Consider the following 18918-nt stretch of genomic DNA (forward strand, 5'->3'; position numbering starts at 1 on the left):
TTTAATTTATGTAATTAACTAATCGAAAATAAAATTCAAAAATTTTTAAATGTCTGCTAAATTCAGGATCATAAATTCGGGCGGCAAATTTTGGTAATTTCAATTGTCAAATTACTGTCAATTTCAAGCTAAAGTGGCTATTACGGTCTACACACAAGAAAAAAAAAATTTGCCATCAATATGTTGTCTCCATAACCAGTACCGTAGTTTGAAAACCATGAGCCTCAGGAAAGATTAAAAAATTTTGAGACATTAAAAAAAAAATAATATTTTTGACATATACACACTATGTAGTGTGTGATTTCTAATATTTTATAATTGGAGGGACTTCTAACAATTTTAAATAAAAACCTCCCGAATTATGACACTATCTTATTATACTCCAACTACAAATAATTTTCTACTGCTATCATCATTATCTATAATTATTTAATTAATTCGACAAAATGTCATCAGCGCATTTATCTGGAGGACGACTGAATATCGGTCTGCTCCAGGAACAAGCGAGAAAACAATTGTTATGTCTTATCGAAAAATGCGATGGCCCAAAAGTAAGTACTAAGATTTTATTGGAATTTTAAAAAAATCTAAAAATGCCACCATATATATGAATTCTACTAAAAATGACTCAGGGTATCGTTAACTTGGTACATAATTTCCGACATGTATGTAAATTATATCTATAATATTTTTATTTTACAACAGGCTATCGTTTGGGACCAATCACTCGCTGGCCCGGTTGGTCTTATCGCTAAATATAATTTATTAGAAGAATATGGTGTCGTTAAAATGTACGAGTTAGTTGGTGGCCAACTTCCTCTTACTAATGTTACAAACATAATATTTATAGTTCGGCCACACTTGGACTTAATTGATTTAATTGCCGAGAATGTTCATGGGTAAATTAATGCCTAATTTATTGTATCTACTGATCAACTAAATCACAATAAAATCCCGTACTTATTTTTGTACAGAGAGCAAAATCGATCTGCCAAAGAGTTCCATTTATTTTTTGTTCCTCGGAAAAGTTTATTGTGTAAAAAAAAATTAGAAAATCGAGGAGTTCTTGGTAATTTTACTTTAATTGAAGAATTCGTCTGTGATCTGTTTCCTTTTGATAATGACCTGATATCAATGGAATTGAATGAAACATTCAAAGAGTTTCATTTAGAAAATGACCCGACTTGCCTGTATCAAGTAGCGCTTGCTATTCAAAATCTACAGAAATTGTATGGGAAAATATCTAAAATTTCTGGACGCGGACCAGCAGCAAGTAAAGTTTGGAATTTATTAAAAAGATTAGATCGAGAAGAAGAAGAAAAAGATATAAAAGCATACAGAGGAAGTACTACACCAGTAAGAATTGACCATTTGCTTTTAATTGATCGAAGCATCGATCTGCTTTCTCCTCTTGTCACCCAACTGACCTATGAAGGTTTGATTGATGAAATATATAACATTCACTGTAGTAAGTTTATTTTTTTGGAATCAAATATTAATTTTCTGCTGGTCAATTCTTTTAATTTATTTACGATCTACAGCTACGATCAAACTACCGGCTAAAAAATTTCATGATTCAGAGAGCTCTCCTACTGTTATGTCAATCGACAAAAAAGAACAAATTATACTGAATTCAGGTGAAGAATTATTTGCTGAAATCAGGTATAGTTATAAAAATAAATTAGAAATACTATGAAATTAAGTGTTAAGTTGATTATCAAGTACAGATATTATGTCAGTTGCCGACGAAAACGTAATTTTCTTTTGGAAAATATTAATTATTTATTTTTTGTTCAATCAGTAAACTGATGTACAAAATCTAAATAGTCCTTTTTTCAAATTAAAACAAACAATTATTTACACAGAAAAATAGTATATTACATACCTAGGCCAGTAAAATAAGAAAAGTCTCAGAGCACATGTAATTGTTGGCCGAGGCGAAGCCGAGGCTGACAAACATGTGGTCTGAGGCTTTCTTTTTTACTGGCCAAGGTGCGTATACTATTTTTCTGCTCGACGAAGCCGGAAAGTTGCAACTTCGTTTAGGGCAGCGGCCCGAAAGTTGCCACTTTCCGGCCGGAGGGCAGAAAAATAATTTTCTATTCTCCGGGCGGAAAGCGTCAACTTTCGTCCCACTGTGCAAAACGAAGTTGCCGCTTTCCGCCTCCGCCCAGGAGAAAATTATATGTGATCTGAGACATTTCTTACTTCGCTGCCCTCGGTGTGTAATAGACTATTTTTTTTAGGGAATGAAAACAAAAATTTTCTCAAGGCAAGAAAAATTTATTAGTGAATTTTCTTGGGGAAAGAAAAAATTTTTGTGTCATGAAATTTTTTTTAGTCTTAACAGGGTTCACACTTGTCTCTCTGTTACACTCAAGTCCACGAACGCTACTATCTTCGTTGCACTTGTGCAGTAAATGGAAACTTTATCCGAGTTTTTTTCTTAAACAAACGGATATTATCAAATAATTGAAGCGCACTTCGCTAGATTAGACAGTAGTGCATCGATGTACAGTCTGTATTTTGTATTTAGAGATTTTGTTTGCGAAAAAAACTCAGCCAAAAATATTTGATAACCCCTGTTAAGAAAATTTTTCATGTCATTTTATACTGCAAAATATTTCTTGCGCCAGATATTTTTTTTTCTGTGTAATTCCTTTTATAAGAATGAGAAAATCAAACAGAATCTATTTCATACTACGAATATTTTGTAAAAATTATTGTTTATTGTATTCATGTTACAGAGATAAAAATTTCAATGGCGTTGGGCCTGTTCTAAGTCAAAAAGCCAAAATTATCTCATCCCAGTTTGATGAAAGACACGGGGATAAAAGTGTGCAAGAAATAAAACAATTTGTTGCTCGATTGCCTTACATGCTCGCAACAAAACAATCTTTAGCACGACGTAAAACTGAATTATTTACACTAATGTTTTATTGTAGACATCAATTACTATAACAAGTACTTTTTAAACTATTGTTTAGATACGACCATAGCTGAAATGGTGAAAGAAGTAACAGATTCCGATAGTTTCCTCGAGCGTCTTCAAGTAGAACAAGAATTATTGAACTGTATTGATACTGATAAGCCAAATGCGTACATCGAAGATTGTATATCACAGAAAAAACCTTTGATCACAGTCCTTCGACTTCTTTGCATTCAATCTTTAACAAATTCTGGTTTAAAACCAAAACTTCTTGATTATTATAAGCGGGAGATTATTCAAACGTATGGTTATCAACATATTCTGACGCTGTCGAATCTTGAAAAAGCAAATTTACTGAGAGCTCAGCAGTCTAACAGGCAGTATGCAGTTTTACGAAAAGCTTTGAGGCTCACTGTTGAAGATGAAAGCGAAATCGCGCCAAAAGATATCAGCTATGTACACTCAGTGTACGCGCCTTTAAGTATAAGACTAGCAGAACGATTGATCCAACCGGGTGGGTGGCAAGGTTTGAATGATATTCTAGGTTTATTACCGGGCCCATCAGTTAATGATTCTCAGGAGAAAATATCCAATCTCAGAAGTATGTCTAACATTTTATATTTTTTAAAATGGTAATGAATTTTCATACACAGTAAAAAAAATTTTGTAAAAATTAACCCAAAACTGTGTGTTAGAATAACATTTTACACAAATTTTTTATGTAGTTTTAACACTATTTATGTGTATAAAAAAAAATAACACAAAAAAATGTTAACATTCTCTGCTATTGGTTCTAAAAATTTAACCCATTGAAATGTTATCTGCAACACACGTTAAATTAACACACAAAAATGTTAAATATTTAACATGAAATTTTTAACACAGACTTTTTTCTTTACACAAATACAAATAATTTTTTACTGTGTAGACAGTGAAGAAAATTCTGTAAAAATTAACATACAGCTGCGTGTTAAAATAACACTTTACAAAAAATTTTTATGTAGTTTTAACACTATGTGTGTAAAAAAAATGTTAATATTCTTTGTTACCGGCTCTAAAAATTTTACGCATTCAAATGTTGTCTGCAACTCACGACAAGTGTTAATTTAACATTTTTACTTGTGTTATTTTGATACTTATAAAAATTTATGTATATATAAGCTTAACAAGAGATTACGGTAAATTTAACACATTCTTAGTGTGACTTTAATGAATTAATACGCGCTCTATATTGAAGTTACATTTTAAAAGTGTTAACACTTGTTTGAAAAGTAATACTGAGTAAATGTTACTTTTGTTTCAATTAACATATTTTTGGGTCAAAATGAACTTATCAAACAACACAAAAGCAGTATGTTAAATTAACACACAAAAGGGTAAAATATTTAACATAAAATTTTTAACACAGACTTTTTTCTTCACAAAAATACAAATAATTTTTTACTGTGTAGACAGTAAAGAAAATTCTGCAAAAATTAACACACAGCTGTGTGTTAAAACAACATTTTACAAAAAATTTTTATGTAATTTTAACACTATATGTGTAAAAAAAATTACACAAAAAAGTGTTAATATTTTCTGTTACCGGCTCTAAAACTTTCACGCACAAAAATGTTAAATATTTAACACAAAATTTTTAACACAGACTTTTCTTTACACGAATACGAAAATTTTTTGCTGTGTATATTTTTGCAAATCGTCATCTTCAATATATTTTTTTTTTTGTTAATTTTAGGACAATCGATTACAAGTGAAGATTCAAACTCAGAGCCATCACGGCTTGTTTTAGTATTTTTTATCGGTGGTTGCACTTACGCTGAAATATCAGCATTGAGATTTTTGTCTCAGCAAGAAGATCGTAAGTATAAAGAGAAGTTAATGATAATTGAACTAATGAATCAAGTAAAATGTTAATTGATTAATTATAAAATATTTTAGTAAACGTCGAGTTCATCATTGCAACCACGAAACTAATTAATGGAGATTCATTCATTATGTCTTTGACTGAGGATCTGCAAACACCTCAAAAATGAAGAAATTATTTATCGCCTATTCAATTTAAATATCAAAGCAGAAGAACATGTTTAAATATTCTTATAAGTGATTAATTACTGAGGTTGAAGGTTCCGAGGAATATGTTGGATCCATGTGGTAAATTAATAACAAATTATTATTTTACGCAACGTTTCGCAAATTTATTTTTGCTTTATCGGGATCGAAATCATGAACAAGATTAACTGGAATATCACAACGCGGTAAAACAGAAAATGAGTTTTTTTATATTCGCACGAACCGTGGGAACTACTGAATATATTTAAATGAAACTTATCATAAGAATTATTTTGTTTTGGAGATGGTTTCAGTATATTTTTTACTATTGAAATCTCTTCAGCAATGTATTTATTTTTTTTTTTAATTTACAAAGTTATTCAAATTTTTACTCAGTTTTCGTGCTATTGAATATTGCAAACAATATTTTTACCTCTGTACATTTACAAACATGACTATAAAGTTAGCAGAAAGCTGACAAATAATATATTTGACTTAAAAAATCTGATGGTCTTTCATCTTCTGATGAACATTTATTTTCCAAACATTAAAGAAAATTATTGATTAATTTAAATATCAAAAAGGGTAGAATTGGTCATAATAAAAATTAAAGTGAAAAAAAACATGAATTGGCGAATAATAAAAAGTCAGTTCATTTTTTTTAATTATCAGTATGAAATTATGATCATACATACAAATATAGTCAATTTATTCGCTACTTTTTTATCAAACGATTAAAAGACAAAAAGTTATTCCATAAATAATAGTTTTTTCATTTACCTCTACCTCCATATACTCAAACGCTGCCACTTGACTTCAATAATTTTAATAGTCAGCTTGATTACAATTTGAAGGAAAACTACAGTCGAAATTCGATGTCTAGTTGACTGCTAAGAGTTGATATTCAATTAGTTAACGCTAAATTTTCTACAATTTTCTGTAAAATCGAAAGTAATTTTCGTTTTTCTTTATCTTGCAATTTTCTGTCAACCTGTCGTTAAATATGGAAGCCGGAGTCAGCTCACCTTCAACTTGTAAGAAAGTGGCTCGATCGTACGTCCATTTTCAACTTGTGGAAAAGTGGGACCATCATGTCCACTATTCAGTTCTGGCAATACATTGTAGATTCCCTGCCCTAATTCGAGCAGCAAATTTCGTTAATTCCATTGTTCAATTAATGTCAATTTCAAGCTAAAGTTGTCCCAATAAGAAAATACACCTCGGAAATTGCCCCCACCACCGAACATTTATGAACAGCGCATGCGCACAGAAAAGTGGGAGAACATTTAACACATAAAACATCCAGAGTGGGAGTAAAAACCGACGACACCCGAAGTGCATTCTCTTGTTGGGATGACAATAGGGTAGATAGCCTAAAAAATTGTTTGGTTAATTGTCCGGTAATTTACCCGCAGTATACTGGTAAAGTTGGTAAATTATAAATTATACTGGGAAAATCGTATGCCACGTGGCAAACAGCAAGGTTACGACAATATTCATTTCTTCATTCGAGTTATTCTTGGTAAGCAACAGCAGAAGAAGCGTGGCCGAAGCGAGTAAACCACCATATTGTATTACTTTTTACTGTAACCTTAAAGTTATATTAATTAAAATTGTGTCTAGTTAAAATGCTTATCAGAAATATACAACCTAACGTTCACAAAACAGTTGATACATGGGTAATAAACAACATAAATCAACTGATTGATAGCGTACGCCCTCCGGAGTATACGAATTCTGTCACTGTGGATCATGAATTCTCATCAGAAGTTAGAGGTCAAGTCAGCACGTGGAAGGTCCAGCTGAGTCTAAACTCTAAATCTCTATCCGGAATGGCATTATTATTCACGCCTATAAACGGAGTGCATAATGTCACCTGTAACTTTTACTTGGTTGACATCGGCAAAAATCATCTTTTCGTTGAACGAAGTAACCATAGAGTCAATATTCAAGGAGATAACTATCGCTCGCATTTTTGTCTCAATTCATTGAGAACAAGAGAAGAATTGTTTCCAAATGATACCATGACACTGCGCATAGAACTCTTAACTTACTTGGATGATAATCCTACATTTCCTTTTCTGAACTTGATTTCAACTAACGTTCTAAATGTCGATTTACCAAGTGATTTCTTGAAGTTATATAACAGTCGGCAAGATAGCGGTGATGTTATTATGCAGGTGCAGAATATTGAATTTCCAATGCATAGATGTGTTTTAGAAGCAAGATGTCCTGCATTATACGATGTTGCTCGTTATCAACAAACACCTGGCAGCAGTAACAGTAATGTATTAACTGTTGAGGATATAGATCCAGAGATATTTAAAAGAGTTGTAGAATACATCTATACTGACAAGGTCAATGATCTAGATGATCATTCAGAGTATTTGCTAAAAGCTGCTGATAAATATAAATTAAAGAACCTGAAAACAATGTGCGAAATGTCGCTCATCAGAAACTACCTCACTTTCGAAAGTTCTTCTGAGCTGTTAGATTTAGCTATTCGTTGTCACACTGATGGATTAAAATTCGCCGCCGGGACTGTTTCGGAAACTAAACGGTCTGTTTATGTCAGAAGTGATACTCTACCTTATTATAACTTCGAATTCAATCGTACGTATTTACTTCACTAATTATAATAATTCCCTCGCAGATTTGAATCACGGTGGAAACACGGTGGGTTTGTTCCATTTTACCACTGTGATTACGCGGTGTATCCACCGTGATTCCACGGTGGCTTGACCACTGTGTATACACGGTGTTTTCACTGTGATTACGCGGTGGATATACCGTGGAACCACGGTGGTGAAATAGCATAAAGCCACCGTGGACTCACGGTGGATTCACCGCGTAATCACAGTGGAAACACCGTGTATACACAGTAGGGTGCTTCAAAAAAAAACTTTAATTTTTTTTTTCGCTCTTACCCCATAAAACGTTAGTGGTTGCCGAGAAAAAAATCCTCCCAAAAGATGGGCTCTCTAGTTCAACTCTAAGAGGTCGTTATTTTAATTTTAATTTCCCATCTGATTAACACGTAAAAATTTATTTTTTTATTCAAAGTGTAATTACCCATAAGCTGCTCAATATTTTTCAAATCTATACATAAATCTTCAAAGTTGATTTCTCAAGCTTTCCAAAACCCTATGACAAGTCATAATTATCCCTAATTGAAGCTAGCAAAAAAAAAATCGAAAATTAACAATTTCATTTTGAAATACAAAATCGATACTTTTCAGATAGCTTCAATTGACATTTGAATAATGGTAATTATGACTTGCCATCGGGTTTTGGAAAGCTTGAGGACTCAGCTTTAAAGGTTTATGTATGAATTTGAAAAATATTGAGCAGCTTATGAGTAATTACACTTTGAATGAAAAAATAAATTTTTACGTGTTAATCAGATGGGAAATTAAAATTAAAATAGCGACCTCTTAGAGTTGAGCTAGAGAGCCCATCTTTTGGGAGGATTTTTTTTCTCGGCAACTACTAACGTTTTATGGGGTAAGAGCAAAAAAAAAAAAAATAAAGTTTTTTTTTGAAGCACCCTAATACACAGTGGTCAAGCCACCGTGGAATCACGGTGGATACACCGCGTAATCACAGTGGATACACTGTGTATATCCTGTGGTGAAATGGAACAAACCCACCGTGTAACCACGGTAGATCCACGGTGTTTCCACCGTGATTCAAATTTGCGAGGGAAAGCTTGTGATTTTTTTACTCAATCAAAGAATCAAGTTTAAATTATCTATCCATCTTTTATTGTTTCAGATTCATGGGCCGGAAGTTTCGATGCCAGAACTTAAGATGTACATTCGTAACGATAACATTTTTAGTCATGAAAATTTCTATTATTATAAGTTCAAGACTAATTAATTAGTTCACTATTTTTTTCAATAAATTTTTTCATTAAATTTAAGTTCTCTAAATTACATTCTTTGATGAAAACTCGGATTTACTTTCCATTAACTTACGATCTGAGTTTCAAATGAATATATTTAGGTATTTATTTGAGTCCTTCCTCAACGGATCATGTGAATATTGTAATTTTTCAACTGTAAGTTAAAATAATAAATTAAAGTCTACTTATTTTGAAACGATTTATTTATTTAATAATCTAGTCTATTTCAATAAAATTTTATAGAAATTTGAGTTATACAAATAAGTTATTTCATTACGTAAATCAAATGGTAATCAAACGTTCTTCTTCGTAAAGTTATTGTTTTACCTTTTGTTAAACTATCATAAAAATTAATTCAAAAATTTCTGAAGTTTCCGCGCCATTATTTAAATTCAATACATCGATATTTTTATTCTGGAAAAATCAGGCTATCGACCGTCATTTAAAATGAAAATCGATCGTCGACTATCGATATTTTTCTAAATACGGCCAATCTCTATGCAGTGCTGTCATTTAGGTCGTAGATTTCCTACCCTGATAGCACAGTTTGATTAGCAAAAGTTTTCTTTGCAAAAGTTTCCTCGAATTTTTCGTCAAATGTCCGTCAACTTCGGGCTTTTCCGTTTTTGACGGCAATTTATATACAATTTTACGTAAATTTACTACCCGAATTAGAATGCAAATTGTCTTCAAAAATGGAATAGCTTAAAGTTTGGCGAAAAATTCAAGAAAACTTGTATTAGGGTTTTTTGTAGTAAAGAAATTTACTTCTAAATTGAGTAAAAATTGACCGCAAATTTTAATTTTCAACTTGTGCTGTCAAATTGTCGGCGATTCGGGCAGTAAATTTTGGGAATTTCAATTGTCACATTACTGTCAAATAAGCTAAACTGGCTGGAAAAATCGTATTCCTCGTGGCAAACAGCAAGTTGACAAGTCACAATAGTATCCATTCATTCACCCAAGTTATTCTTGGTAAGCAGAAGCAACAGAAGGGTGGCCAAGGCGAGTAAACCACCATAGTTATTATTACTTTTTACTGTAATCTCATTGTTGATGTGCATTAGAAAATTACATTAATTGTGTTCATTGCAAAAAAAAAAATAAAAGTTGTATTAATTAAAGTCGTGTCAAGTTAAGATGCCTATCAGAAAAATAGAACCTAACGTTCACAAAACTGTTGATACATGGGTAATAAACAACATAAATCAACTGATTGATAGCGTAGGCCACGGCCTGTATGAGATGAAACCCATCACTGTGGATCATGAATTCTCATCAGAAGTTAGAGGTCAAGTCAGCACGTGGAAGGTCCAGTTGAGTATAAACTCTAAATCTCTATCCGGACTGGAATTATTATTCACGCCTATAAACGGAGTGCATAATGTCACCTGTAACTTTTACTTGGTTGACATCGGCAAAAATCATCTGTTCGTTGGACGAAGTAACGAGAGAGCCAATATTCAAGAAGATAACTATCGCTCGCATTTCGGCGTTTCTATTTGTCTCAATACATTGCGAACAAAAGAAGAATTGTTTCCAAATGATACCATGACACTGCACATAGAACTCTTAACTTACTTGGATGATAATCCTACATTTCCTTTTCTAAACTTGGTTTCAACTAAAGTTCTAAATGTCGATTTACCAAGTGATTTCTTGAAGTTATATAACAGTCGGCAAGATAGCGGTGATGTTATTATACAGGTGCAGAATATTGAATTTCCAGTGCATAGATGTGTTTTAGAAGCAAGATGTCCTGCATTGTACGAAGATGTTGCTCGTTATCAACAAACACCTGGCAGCAGTAACAGTATTGTATTAACTGTTGAGGATATAGATCCAGAGATATTTAAAAGAGTTGTAGAATACATCTATACTGACAAGGTCAATGACCTAGATGATCATTCAGAGTATTTGCTAGAAGCTGCTGATAAATATAAATTAAAGAAGCTGAAAACAATGTGCGGAATGTCGCTCATCAGAAACTACCTTACTTTCGAAAGTTCTTCTGAGCTGTTAGATTTAGCTATTCGTTGTAACATTGAAGGATTAAAATTCGCCGCCAGGACTGTTTCGGGAAGTAAAGAGGATGTTATAGTCAGTAGTGATACTCTACCTTATTATAACTTCGAATTCAGTCGTACGTATTTACTTCACTAATTATAATAAAGCTTGTGGTTTTTTTACTCAATCAAAGTATCAAGTTTAAATTATCTATCCATCTTTTATTGTTTCAGATTCATGGTCCGCAATTTACGAAGTCAAAAGTCGTAATTTTTGTTCATAACGATAACATTTTTGGTCATGAAAATTTTTATTATTATAAATTAATGACTGATTAGGGGAGCCCCGGTCACCTAAGAAATAAACCTTCAAAATTTTTCGAATTATCCTTATTAGATCATAAAACGGTCGTTATCTTATTCTATGGAGTATAGAGAACCAAATACACATACTTAAAAATGAAAGTATAAAAGTAAATAGAAATATTTGATGAATTAAAAAAATTGTAAGTTTGACCGGGCGACCCGACGTGTCATTTGGCGGGTCATCCCGGTCACTGTTAATTTCAAATCAAAAATTAAGAATCTAAAGTCGTATTGCTGAAATTTCATCAAATTAAAATTTTATTTGGTCAACTGAAACTTAAGAAGTAAAGAAAAAAATGTAAAATTAATAATTAACATTTAACTTTTTTTCCGTTTTCCGTACTCGCTTACGAGGTATCTATAATTTATTTATTTGTCCACTAATATTGTAACAAAAATGTTACGATGTTGTAGAAGAAAATGCCCCTGATGAATAAAAAAATTTTTAGCTTAAATTTCAAGAAAGCTTACCTTAATTGATTAATTGCTTATTGAATAAGATATTGGTTAATATTTTTATTAAACAAACACACGAATTGTCAGACAAAAAAAACAAGTGAATGAATTGACCGTTGTGACCCCGTAACTTTGATCGGTACGACCCCAACTAATTTTTGAGAAAATAAACTGAATTTAAAAAAAAAGGATTGAAAATTATACTTTTATAAAAAATAAAATGGAGGAAGAAATGTCTGTAGATTATATACATATCAATTATAAGCTCTTTTTTTTCTTGTAAAATATATAAAAAAAACCTTATGATGTCCTTGACTTTTTGATCAAAAGTCGATCAATTTTTTATTTATTAATTATTATTAATAAGTAATTAATTTTTAACGTTAGGGCTCATTAATTACCTCTAATTCAATGAGAGTATAAAATAAAATTAAATTCAAAATCTATTATATGATAGACTTTTCAAAATTTGGGTGATTAAACTTAACTTCTGTTTGCGTTTCTTCATTGCTGCTACATCCTTGAATGAAAACTCTAATTTACTTTCTATTAACTTACAATCTGAAATTTCAATTGAATATATTTAGGTATTTATTTGAGTCTTTACTCAATGGATCATGTGAATATTGTAATTTTTCAACTGTAAGTCAAAATAATAAATCAAAGTCTACTTATTTTGAAACGATTTATTTATTTAATAATCAAGTCTATTTTAATAAAATTATATGGAAATTTTAATTATACAAATAAGTTATTTCATGACTTGAATCAAATGGTAATCAAACGTTCTTCTTCGTAAAGTGAATGTTTTACCTTTTGTTATACTATCATAAGAATTGATTGAAAAATTTTTGAAATTTCCGCGCCATTATATAAATTTAATAAATCAATATTTTTGGCCTGGAAAATTCGGGCTATCGACCGTCATTTAAAATGAAAATCGATAGTCGACTATCTATATTTTTCTAAATACGGCCCACCCCTATGCAGTGCTATAGCTTAGGTCGTAGATTTCCTACCCTAATAGCACAGTTTGATTAGCAAAAGTTTTCTTTGCAAAAGTTTCCTCGAATTTTTGGTCAAATGTCCGTCAACTTCGGGCTTTTCCGTTTTTGATGACAATTTATATACAATTTTACGTAAATTTACTACCCGAATTAGAATGCAAATTTTCTTCAAAAATGGAAAAGCTTGAAGTTTGACGAAAAATTCAAGGAAACTTCTATTAGGGTTTTTTGTAGTAAAAAAATTTACCTCTTAATTGAGAAAAAATTGACCGCAAATTTTTATTTTCAACTTTAGCTGCCAAATTGTCGGCAAACTCGGGCAGTAAATTTGGGTAATTCAATTGTCAAGTTACTGTCAATTTCAAGCTTAAGTGGCTAGTAGGGTAGATGGCCTAAGAAATGGATTTGGTTAAATGACCGGTAATTTACCTGCAGTATATCGGTAAAGAGGGCAAACTATAAATTTTACTAGAAAAATCATATCCCTCGTGGCGAACAGCAAGGTTACAACTAAATTCATTCATTCATTCAAGTTATTCTTTGTAAGCAACAGCAAAAGAAGCGTGGCCAAGGCGAGTAACCCACCATAGTTATTATTACTTTTTACTGTAACTTCATTGTCGATGTGCATTAAAAAATTACATTGATTGTGTTCAATACAAGAAAAAAAAAAAAGAAAAGTTGCATTAATTAAAGTTGTGTCAAGTTAAAATGCCTATCAGAAAAATAGAACCTAACGTTCATAAAACTGTTGATACATGGGTAATAAAAAACATAAACCAACTAATTTATAACGTAGGCCACGGCCCTTATGGGATGAAACCCATCACTTTGGATCATGAATTTTCATCAGAAGTTAGAGGTAAAGTAAGCTCGTGGAAGGTCCAGTTGAGTATAATGAATACTAAAGCTTTTGTCGATGATCCTTCATTCAAACTGTTATTATCATTCATGCCTATAAACGTAGTGGATAATATCACCTGTAACTTTTACCTGGTTGACATCGACAAAAATCAACGTTTCATTGGACGAAGTAACCAAAGAGCCAATTTTGCTAATCCTCGAACAGCTCTTAGTTCCTTGAATTTATATGCCAATTCATCAAAAATAATCAAGAAATTTTTTCCAAACGATTCCATGATACTGCGCATGGAACTCTTGACTTACTTGGATGATAATCCTACATTTCCTTTTCTGGAGATGATTTCAACTAGCGATCTGAATGTCGATTTACCAAATGATTTCTTGAAGTTATATAACAGTAGGCAAGATAGCGGTGATGATATTATACAGGTGCAGAATATTAAATTTCCAGTGCATAAATGTGTTTTAAAAAAAAGATGTCCTGCATTGTACGAAGATGTTGCTCGTTATCGACCAACATCTGGCAGCAGTAACAGTGATGTATTAACTGTTGAGGATATACATCCAGAGATATTTAAAAGAGTTGTAGAATACATCTATACTGACAAGGTCAATGACCTAGATGATCATTCAGAGTATTTGCTAGAAGCTGCTGATAAATACAACTTGAAGAACCTGAAAGAAATGTGTGAAATGTCGCTCATCGAAAACTACCTCACTTTCGAAAGTTCTTCTGAGCTTTTAGATTTAGCTGTTCGTTGTAACACTAGAGGATTAAAATTCGCCGCCGAGACTGTTTCGAAAAATAAAGAGGATGTTATAGTCAGTCGTGATACTTCACCTCATTTTACCTTCAATTTTCATGGTATGTTTTTATTTCATTAATTGGCTTATGGTTTATTTCATTAATTAGCTTATGGTTTATTTACTCAATGAAAGTATCAAGTTCAAATTATCTATCCATCTATTATTTTTTCAGGTACATGGTCTGCAGGTTACCAAACCAGAAGTTAAGATGTTCATTCGCAACGATAACATTTTTTATCATGAAAATTTCCATTATTGTAATTCAAGACTGATTAATTAAGTCACTGATTTATTTAATAAATTTTTTTATTAAACTTGAATTCTGTTTGCGTTTTTTCATTTTCGCTACATCCTTTAATGAAAACTCGAATTTACTTCCTGTTAACGATCTGAATTTCAATTAAATCTATTTAACCCTTTCCCAGCTCGGAGTATCGGTGAGTCATCTGGGGATAGAGACGATTAAAGTCCGTTGTAAGGCTGTATGAGTGAAAGTTTAGTTGTGGTAGTGTAGACAAGCGCTTCCTTCTACCATTTTTTTGGCCCCTTCTCTAGAAAACAGACTATAGCTCTCTCATTTTAAAGGGAAACGCTACCGGACCTATTTCTCACACTAAGAAAAATAAACGGAACTGTCTTTGTTGCACTCGTAAAGTAAATGAGATTTTTAAAACAATTTTTCTCGGAGACGAATTTGGATTTTTGAAAATACGAAATTTCTAGCTCTTTGTTAAGATTTTAAAAAACGCTAAAGACTCTCTATTTTATGTTTCCAGTGCTTGTCCGTGAATTAAATTGAATTGAAAATCAGTTACCGTTACCCCTTAAGAATAAGACGTAGGATTCAAATTAAAAGTAGGGTAGAGATGAGCGATATTAAAAAAAATATCGATATCATGACATCGATAGTTTTAGTTTTTTATTATCGAGTATCGATACATCTTGTCCAAAAAATATCGATAGAAAACATCGATAGTTGAAATATCGATAGATATCGTCCACCCCTAGACGTATCACAATTTTTAATAACACTGATAATTTTAAAACTCTCCATGACCGTACAGATGAAAATAATTTCTTAAATAAAAAAAAAAACGTTATTTATATAAAGTAAAAATTTAAAAATCAATTTTTGTTTCCCAAGACTGATTCCGAGTGTTCAAATGAGGAGAACATCATAACATTAATTCGAAACTGATAATTCTTGACTAGTTTTCAACATAACCTCACGATGAGTACAAAAACTAATAGTGGAGGTAAATAATTTGAAATTAAAAAAAAATTTTTTGCTAAGATTATTGATTTTTGTTCACGTATTCAATTAATTATTTTTGCATATTCTGTGCAAATAAATTAAATTAAGAGATCGTATTTAATCATGAAATAAATGATGATGCTGAAAGTAGCTGTCATTTAAAAAATTTATATATTTTTAATTTTAATAAACAAAGTAAATACTAACGGAAAAATTTTAAAATCCATTTGAAAAATCACGAAGATTTTTCTTATCTATATTTTTTAAAAATATTTATGATTACAATTCACTTGATAATTGAAAATACCAAAATTTTTAAATGTCAGTTACTTTCAGCATCATCATAAAATGAGACATTTGAAGTTGAGTTAATCTATTTATTAAAATATTCAATTTATTTAAATTATATTCAACAGGGGAAATCGATCCTGTACAAGAAGAATTAGTTGGCAGAATTCGTGAAGTAGGAAATCAAGCAATTTGGAGTCTGTCAAGTTGCAAACCCGGTTTCGGAGTTGATCAATTACGAGATAATATCACTGAGACTTACTGGCAATCGGATGGTCAATTACCACATCTTATAAATATTCAGTTTAGAAAAAAAACTACCATTAAAGACATTTGTATATACACTGATTATAAATTGGATGAAAGTTATACACCAAGCCGGTAATTTTTACAATAACTTTTATGAGTGTGAATGTAAATGACGAGTGGCAATTTTTTGAATTTTTGAATTTATAAATAAAGCGTAAGTTGATCAATGGAACATCAGTACGCGCATTTTTTTAAATTTCATTACTTTGATTTATTTATTTAGTTAAAATTTATAAATTGTCTCATGTCTGCTACAATCATACTCATTAACTTTTACGAACCGTTCGAGTATTTTCTAATAAATTATTTTCCAATAGAATAAGTGTCAGAGCTGGAACAAACTTCAATGATTTACAAGAGGTTGAAATAATGGATCTGAATGAACCTAGTGGATGGATAGTCATACCAATAAAAGACATCAATGATCGTCCAATACGTACTTTCATGATTCAGATTGCAGTTATCAGCAATCATCAAAATGGAAGGGATACACATATGAGACAAATCAAAATTCATAGTCCGGCACAAGATATTTTAAGGCCTTCTTTATATTTTCCTGAAAAGTTTGTTACAAATGAATTTAAATATTTTTCAGTAATTAGATAAATATGTATAATTTTTAGATAACGAAAGAATTATTTATTCTATATTAGGATTTAAATTGTTTTCTATATATATTATCATTAGTTTTACTTATACGCAGGGCGATTAAAAAATCTATCGATAATTAAATCATTTTATAAATCTCGAAAAATTCTATGTCTCCTGAAAAAAAGCGCGTTTTTATTATTTTTGAATTTTAAATTTCAGTGATTTTGTTGATGTGATCTTTTGAAATACGAAAATAGAAAAAAATTTTGTAAACCAAAAAAAAACTGGTGCAGTTACGGTTTTTTAAAAAGTTTTTCTTTCGCATTTAAACCGAAACCCATATTCGATTCCTTTTAATCGATTTAAAAAACCCGCTAGGAAATAAGTACCCGTCCAATAATTACCCGCTTTCCCATTATTTTTACCAAATTTTTTATTCGCCACTACGAGTTACCCCTAAGGCCCAGTTTACTTCCCAAAAATTTTCAACTCTACGACAAACTGTCGCCAAATATGAGATATTCGAACTTTTGATTACAATATGGGTACAATTGACCTCGAGTTGTCATAAAGCTACAGCTGCTTTTTGAAGACAAGTTGACAGAAAGTTGCGGCAAAAAATCTGGAGAAAACAGAAGTCACTGGTCGCTTTCTTTTTTGAGCATGCGCAGATGCGCACCATTTATGCGCGAATTTTCCTTTAATTGAACATCAACTCCGCAGGCATGTGACGTCAAATTTCGGCCATGACTTTCTGTTAACTTACAGTCAAGACGGCCATTGAAAGTCTAGTGGAAAAAAAATTCTGAAATTGACATCATTGCCGGCAACTTGACCGAAACTTTTAAACAGAAAATTTGCTTAGTAAATCTAGTTATCTAGGGTAAAAGGAAAAGTTTTGTGGTTTGCTATATTTATGTGTGTATACACATCCGTTTATATACAAAATTTGTAATCGTATTCGTAATTACGTTTTGAAAAAATTTCAAACGATACGTCTTGTTGTTAATTCAATAAATACAAAGAAAACACAATGAGTAAAGCACATCCGCCAGAATTAAAAAAGTAAGTTATGAAGTTCAATTAATTACAATTAATATTCAAATTATTAATTACAATTTTATTTTACCGGTTAACCTCAATGTTTTTTTACTCTGTTTTCAGATACATGGATAAGAAATTATCACGTAAGTCATGATAAAAAATAAATATATATAAATATGTATGCTCTAAAGTTGTAGGTAAGTTAAGAATTATTATTTTCAACGAAAATTTTTTATTTGCTTACAGTTAAATTGAACGGTGGGAGACACGTGATTGGGATACTTCGCGGTTTTGATCCGTTTATGAATATGGTGATAGATGAAAGTATAGAAGAATGCAAAGATGGGTCTAAAAATAATATTGGCATGGTGGTAAGTATCAAATATCGTTAGCTGAGGGGTTTCTCAGACAGTACTTCCTACTTTTTCAAATATTTGCCGGGATCCCTGGTGGAAATTTTTCGGAATTTTCTCTGAAAAACTCAGTTCTAAAGTTCTCAAGATTTTTTCAAAGTTCTAAAGACTTTTTCAGAGAAAAGTCCCAAAAATTTCCACCAGGAATTCCATGATTTATTCGCATTAACATGAATTTACAAAAAAAATAAAGCAACTAAAATTATAGAAACTTTTTGTAATTGATATAATTTTGATACAATTGACAGCTCAAAGTCATTGACTATTTTTAAAAAGTGAAGATCATTGTCTGAGAATGTCTTCAAAGTAATATTTTATATAAATTAACCATGATTTTAAAATATTTTATTTATTTTAGGTCATTCGAGGAAACAGTGTCATTATGCTCGAAGCCCTAGATCGAATATAAAATTTAATTTAAGATGTAAACACTTGTACCAATAGATTTGAAGAAATGTATAAATTCAATTACTTGTTTCTTATATCAATAATTTTGTACATCAATTGAGGAAGGAAATTAAAATGTTTAATAACTGGATGGGTTTTTCATACATTTATTTATTGACATCTGAAAGTATTTGTGAACGTTTGCAGAAATAAATAATAAATTTTGTTTAAGTATGTAAATGT

At 31.2% G+C, this 18918-nt stretch overlaps 6 protein-coding genes across 6 annotated transcripts; all 6 read left to right on the forward strand.

The window, feature by feature from the left end:
* Window positions 1-240: 240 nt before the first annotated feature.
* LOC130671672 (vacuolar protein sorting-associated protein 33A) lies at window positions 241-5742 on the forward strand. Its single transcript, XM_057475724.1, has 8 exons — window positions 241-551; window positions 706-899; window positions 975-1468; window positions 1542-1662; window positions 2748-2908; window positions 2988-3530; window positions 4665-4787; window positions 4868-5742. Exons 1-8 carry the CDS (start codon window positions 447-449, stop codon window positions 4960-4962), a joined length of 1836 nt encoding a protein of 611 aa, XP_057331707.1. The 5' UTR covers window positions 241-446; the 3' UTR covers window positions 4963-5742.
* Window positions 5743-6059: 317 nt separating this feature from the next.
* LOC130671683 (speckle-type POZ protein-like) lies at window positions 6060-9061 on the forward strand. The gene is made up of 2 exons (XM_057475734.1): window positions 6060-7591; window positions 8753-9061. The coding sequence occupies exons 1-2, from the start codon at window positions 6607-6609 to the stop codon at window positions 8785-8787; spliced, it is 1020 nt and encodes a 339-aa protein (XP_057331717.1). The 5' UTR covers window positions 6060-6606; the 3' UTR covers window positions 8788-9061.
* A 357-nt stretch (window positions 9062-9418) lies between these two features.
* LOC130666090 (protein roadkill-like) lies at window positions 9419-12243 on the forward strand. Its single transcript, XM_057466759.1, has 2 exons — window positions 9419-11025; window positions 11123-12243. Exons 1-2 carry the CDS (start codon window positions 10023-10025, stop codon window positions 11170-11172), a joined length of 1053 nt encoding a protein of 350 aa, XP_057322742.1. The 5' UTR covers window positions 9419-10022; the 3' UTR covers window positions 11173-12243.
* Window positions 12244-13180: 937 nt separating this feature from the next.
* LOC130666427 (uncharacterized) lies at window positions 13181-14708 on the forward strand. The gene is made up of 2 exons (XM_057467417.1): window positions 13181-14446; window positions 14561-14708. The coding sequence occupies exons 1-2, from the start codon at window positions 13429-13431 to the stop codon at window positions 14593-14595; spliced, it is 1053 nt and encodes a 350-aa protein (XP_057323400.1). The 5' UTR covers window positions 13181-13428; the 3' UTR covers window positions 14596-14708.
* Window positions 14709-15391: 683 nt separating this feature from the next.
* Window positions 15392-17860, forward strand: LOC130664693 (anaphase-promoting complex subunit 10). Its single transcript, XM_057464783.1, has 3 exons — window positions 15392-15644; window positions 16060-16312; window positions 16558-17860. Exons 1-3 carry the CDS (start codon window positions 15620-15622, stop codon window positions 16844-16846), a joined length of 567 nt encoding a protein of 188 aa, XP_057320766.1. The 5' UTR covers window positions 15392-15619; the 3' UTR covers window positions 16847-17860.
* Window positions 17773-18915, forward strand: LOC130664768 (probable small nuclear ribonucleoprotein G). Its single transcript, XM_057464896.1, has 4 exons — window positions 17773-17896; window positions 17996-18018; window positions 18122-18246; window positions 18647-18915. Exons 1-4 carry the CDS (start codon window positions 17865-17867, stop codon window positions 18695-18697), a joined length of 231 nt encoding a protein of 76 aa, XP_057320879.1. The 5' UTR covers window positions 17773-17864; the 3' UTR covers window positions 18698-18915.
* Window positions 18916-18918: the final 3 nt, after the last annotated feature.

Source organism: Microplitis mediator, chromosome 1 (genome assembly GCF_029852145.1).
Source record: "Microplitis mediator isolate UGA2020A chromosome 1, iyMicMedi2.1, whole genome shotgun sequence".
Lineage (NCBI taxonomy): Eukaryota > Metazoa > Arthropoda > Insecta > Hymenoptera > Braconidae > Microplitis > Microplitis mediator.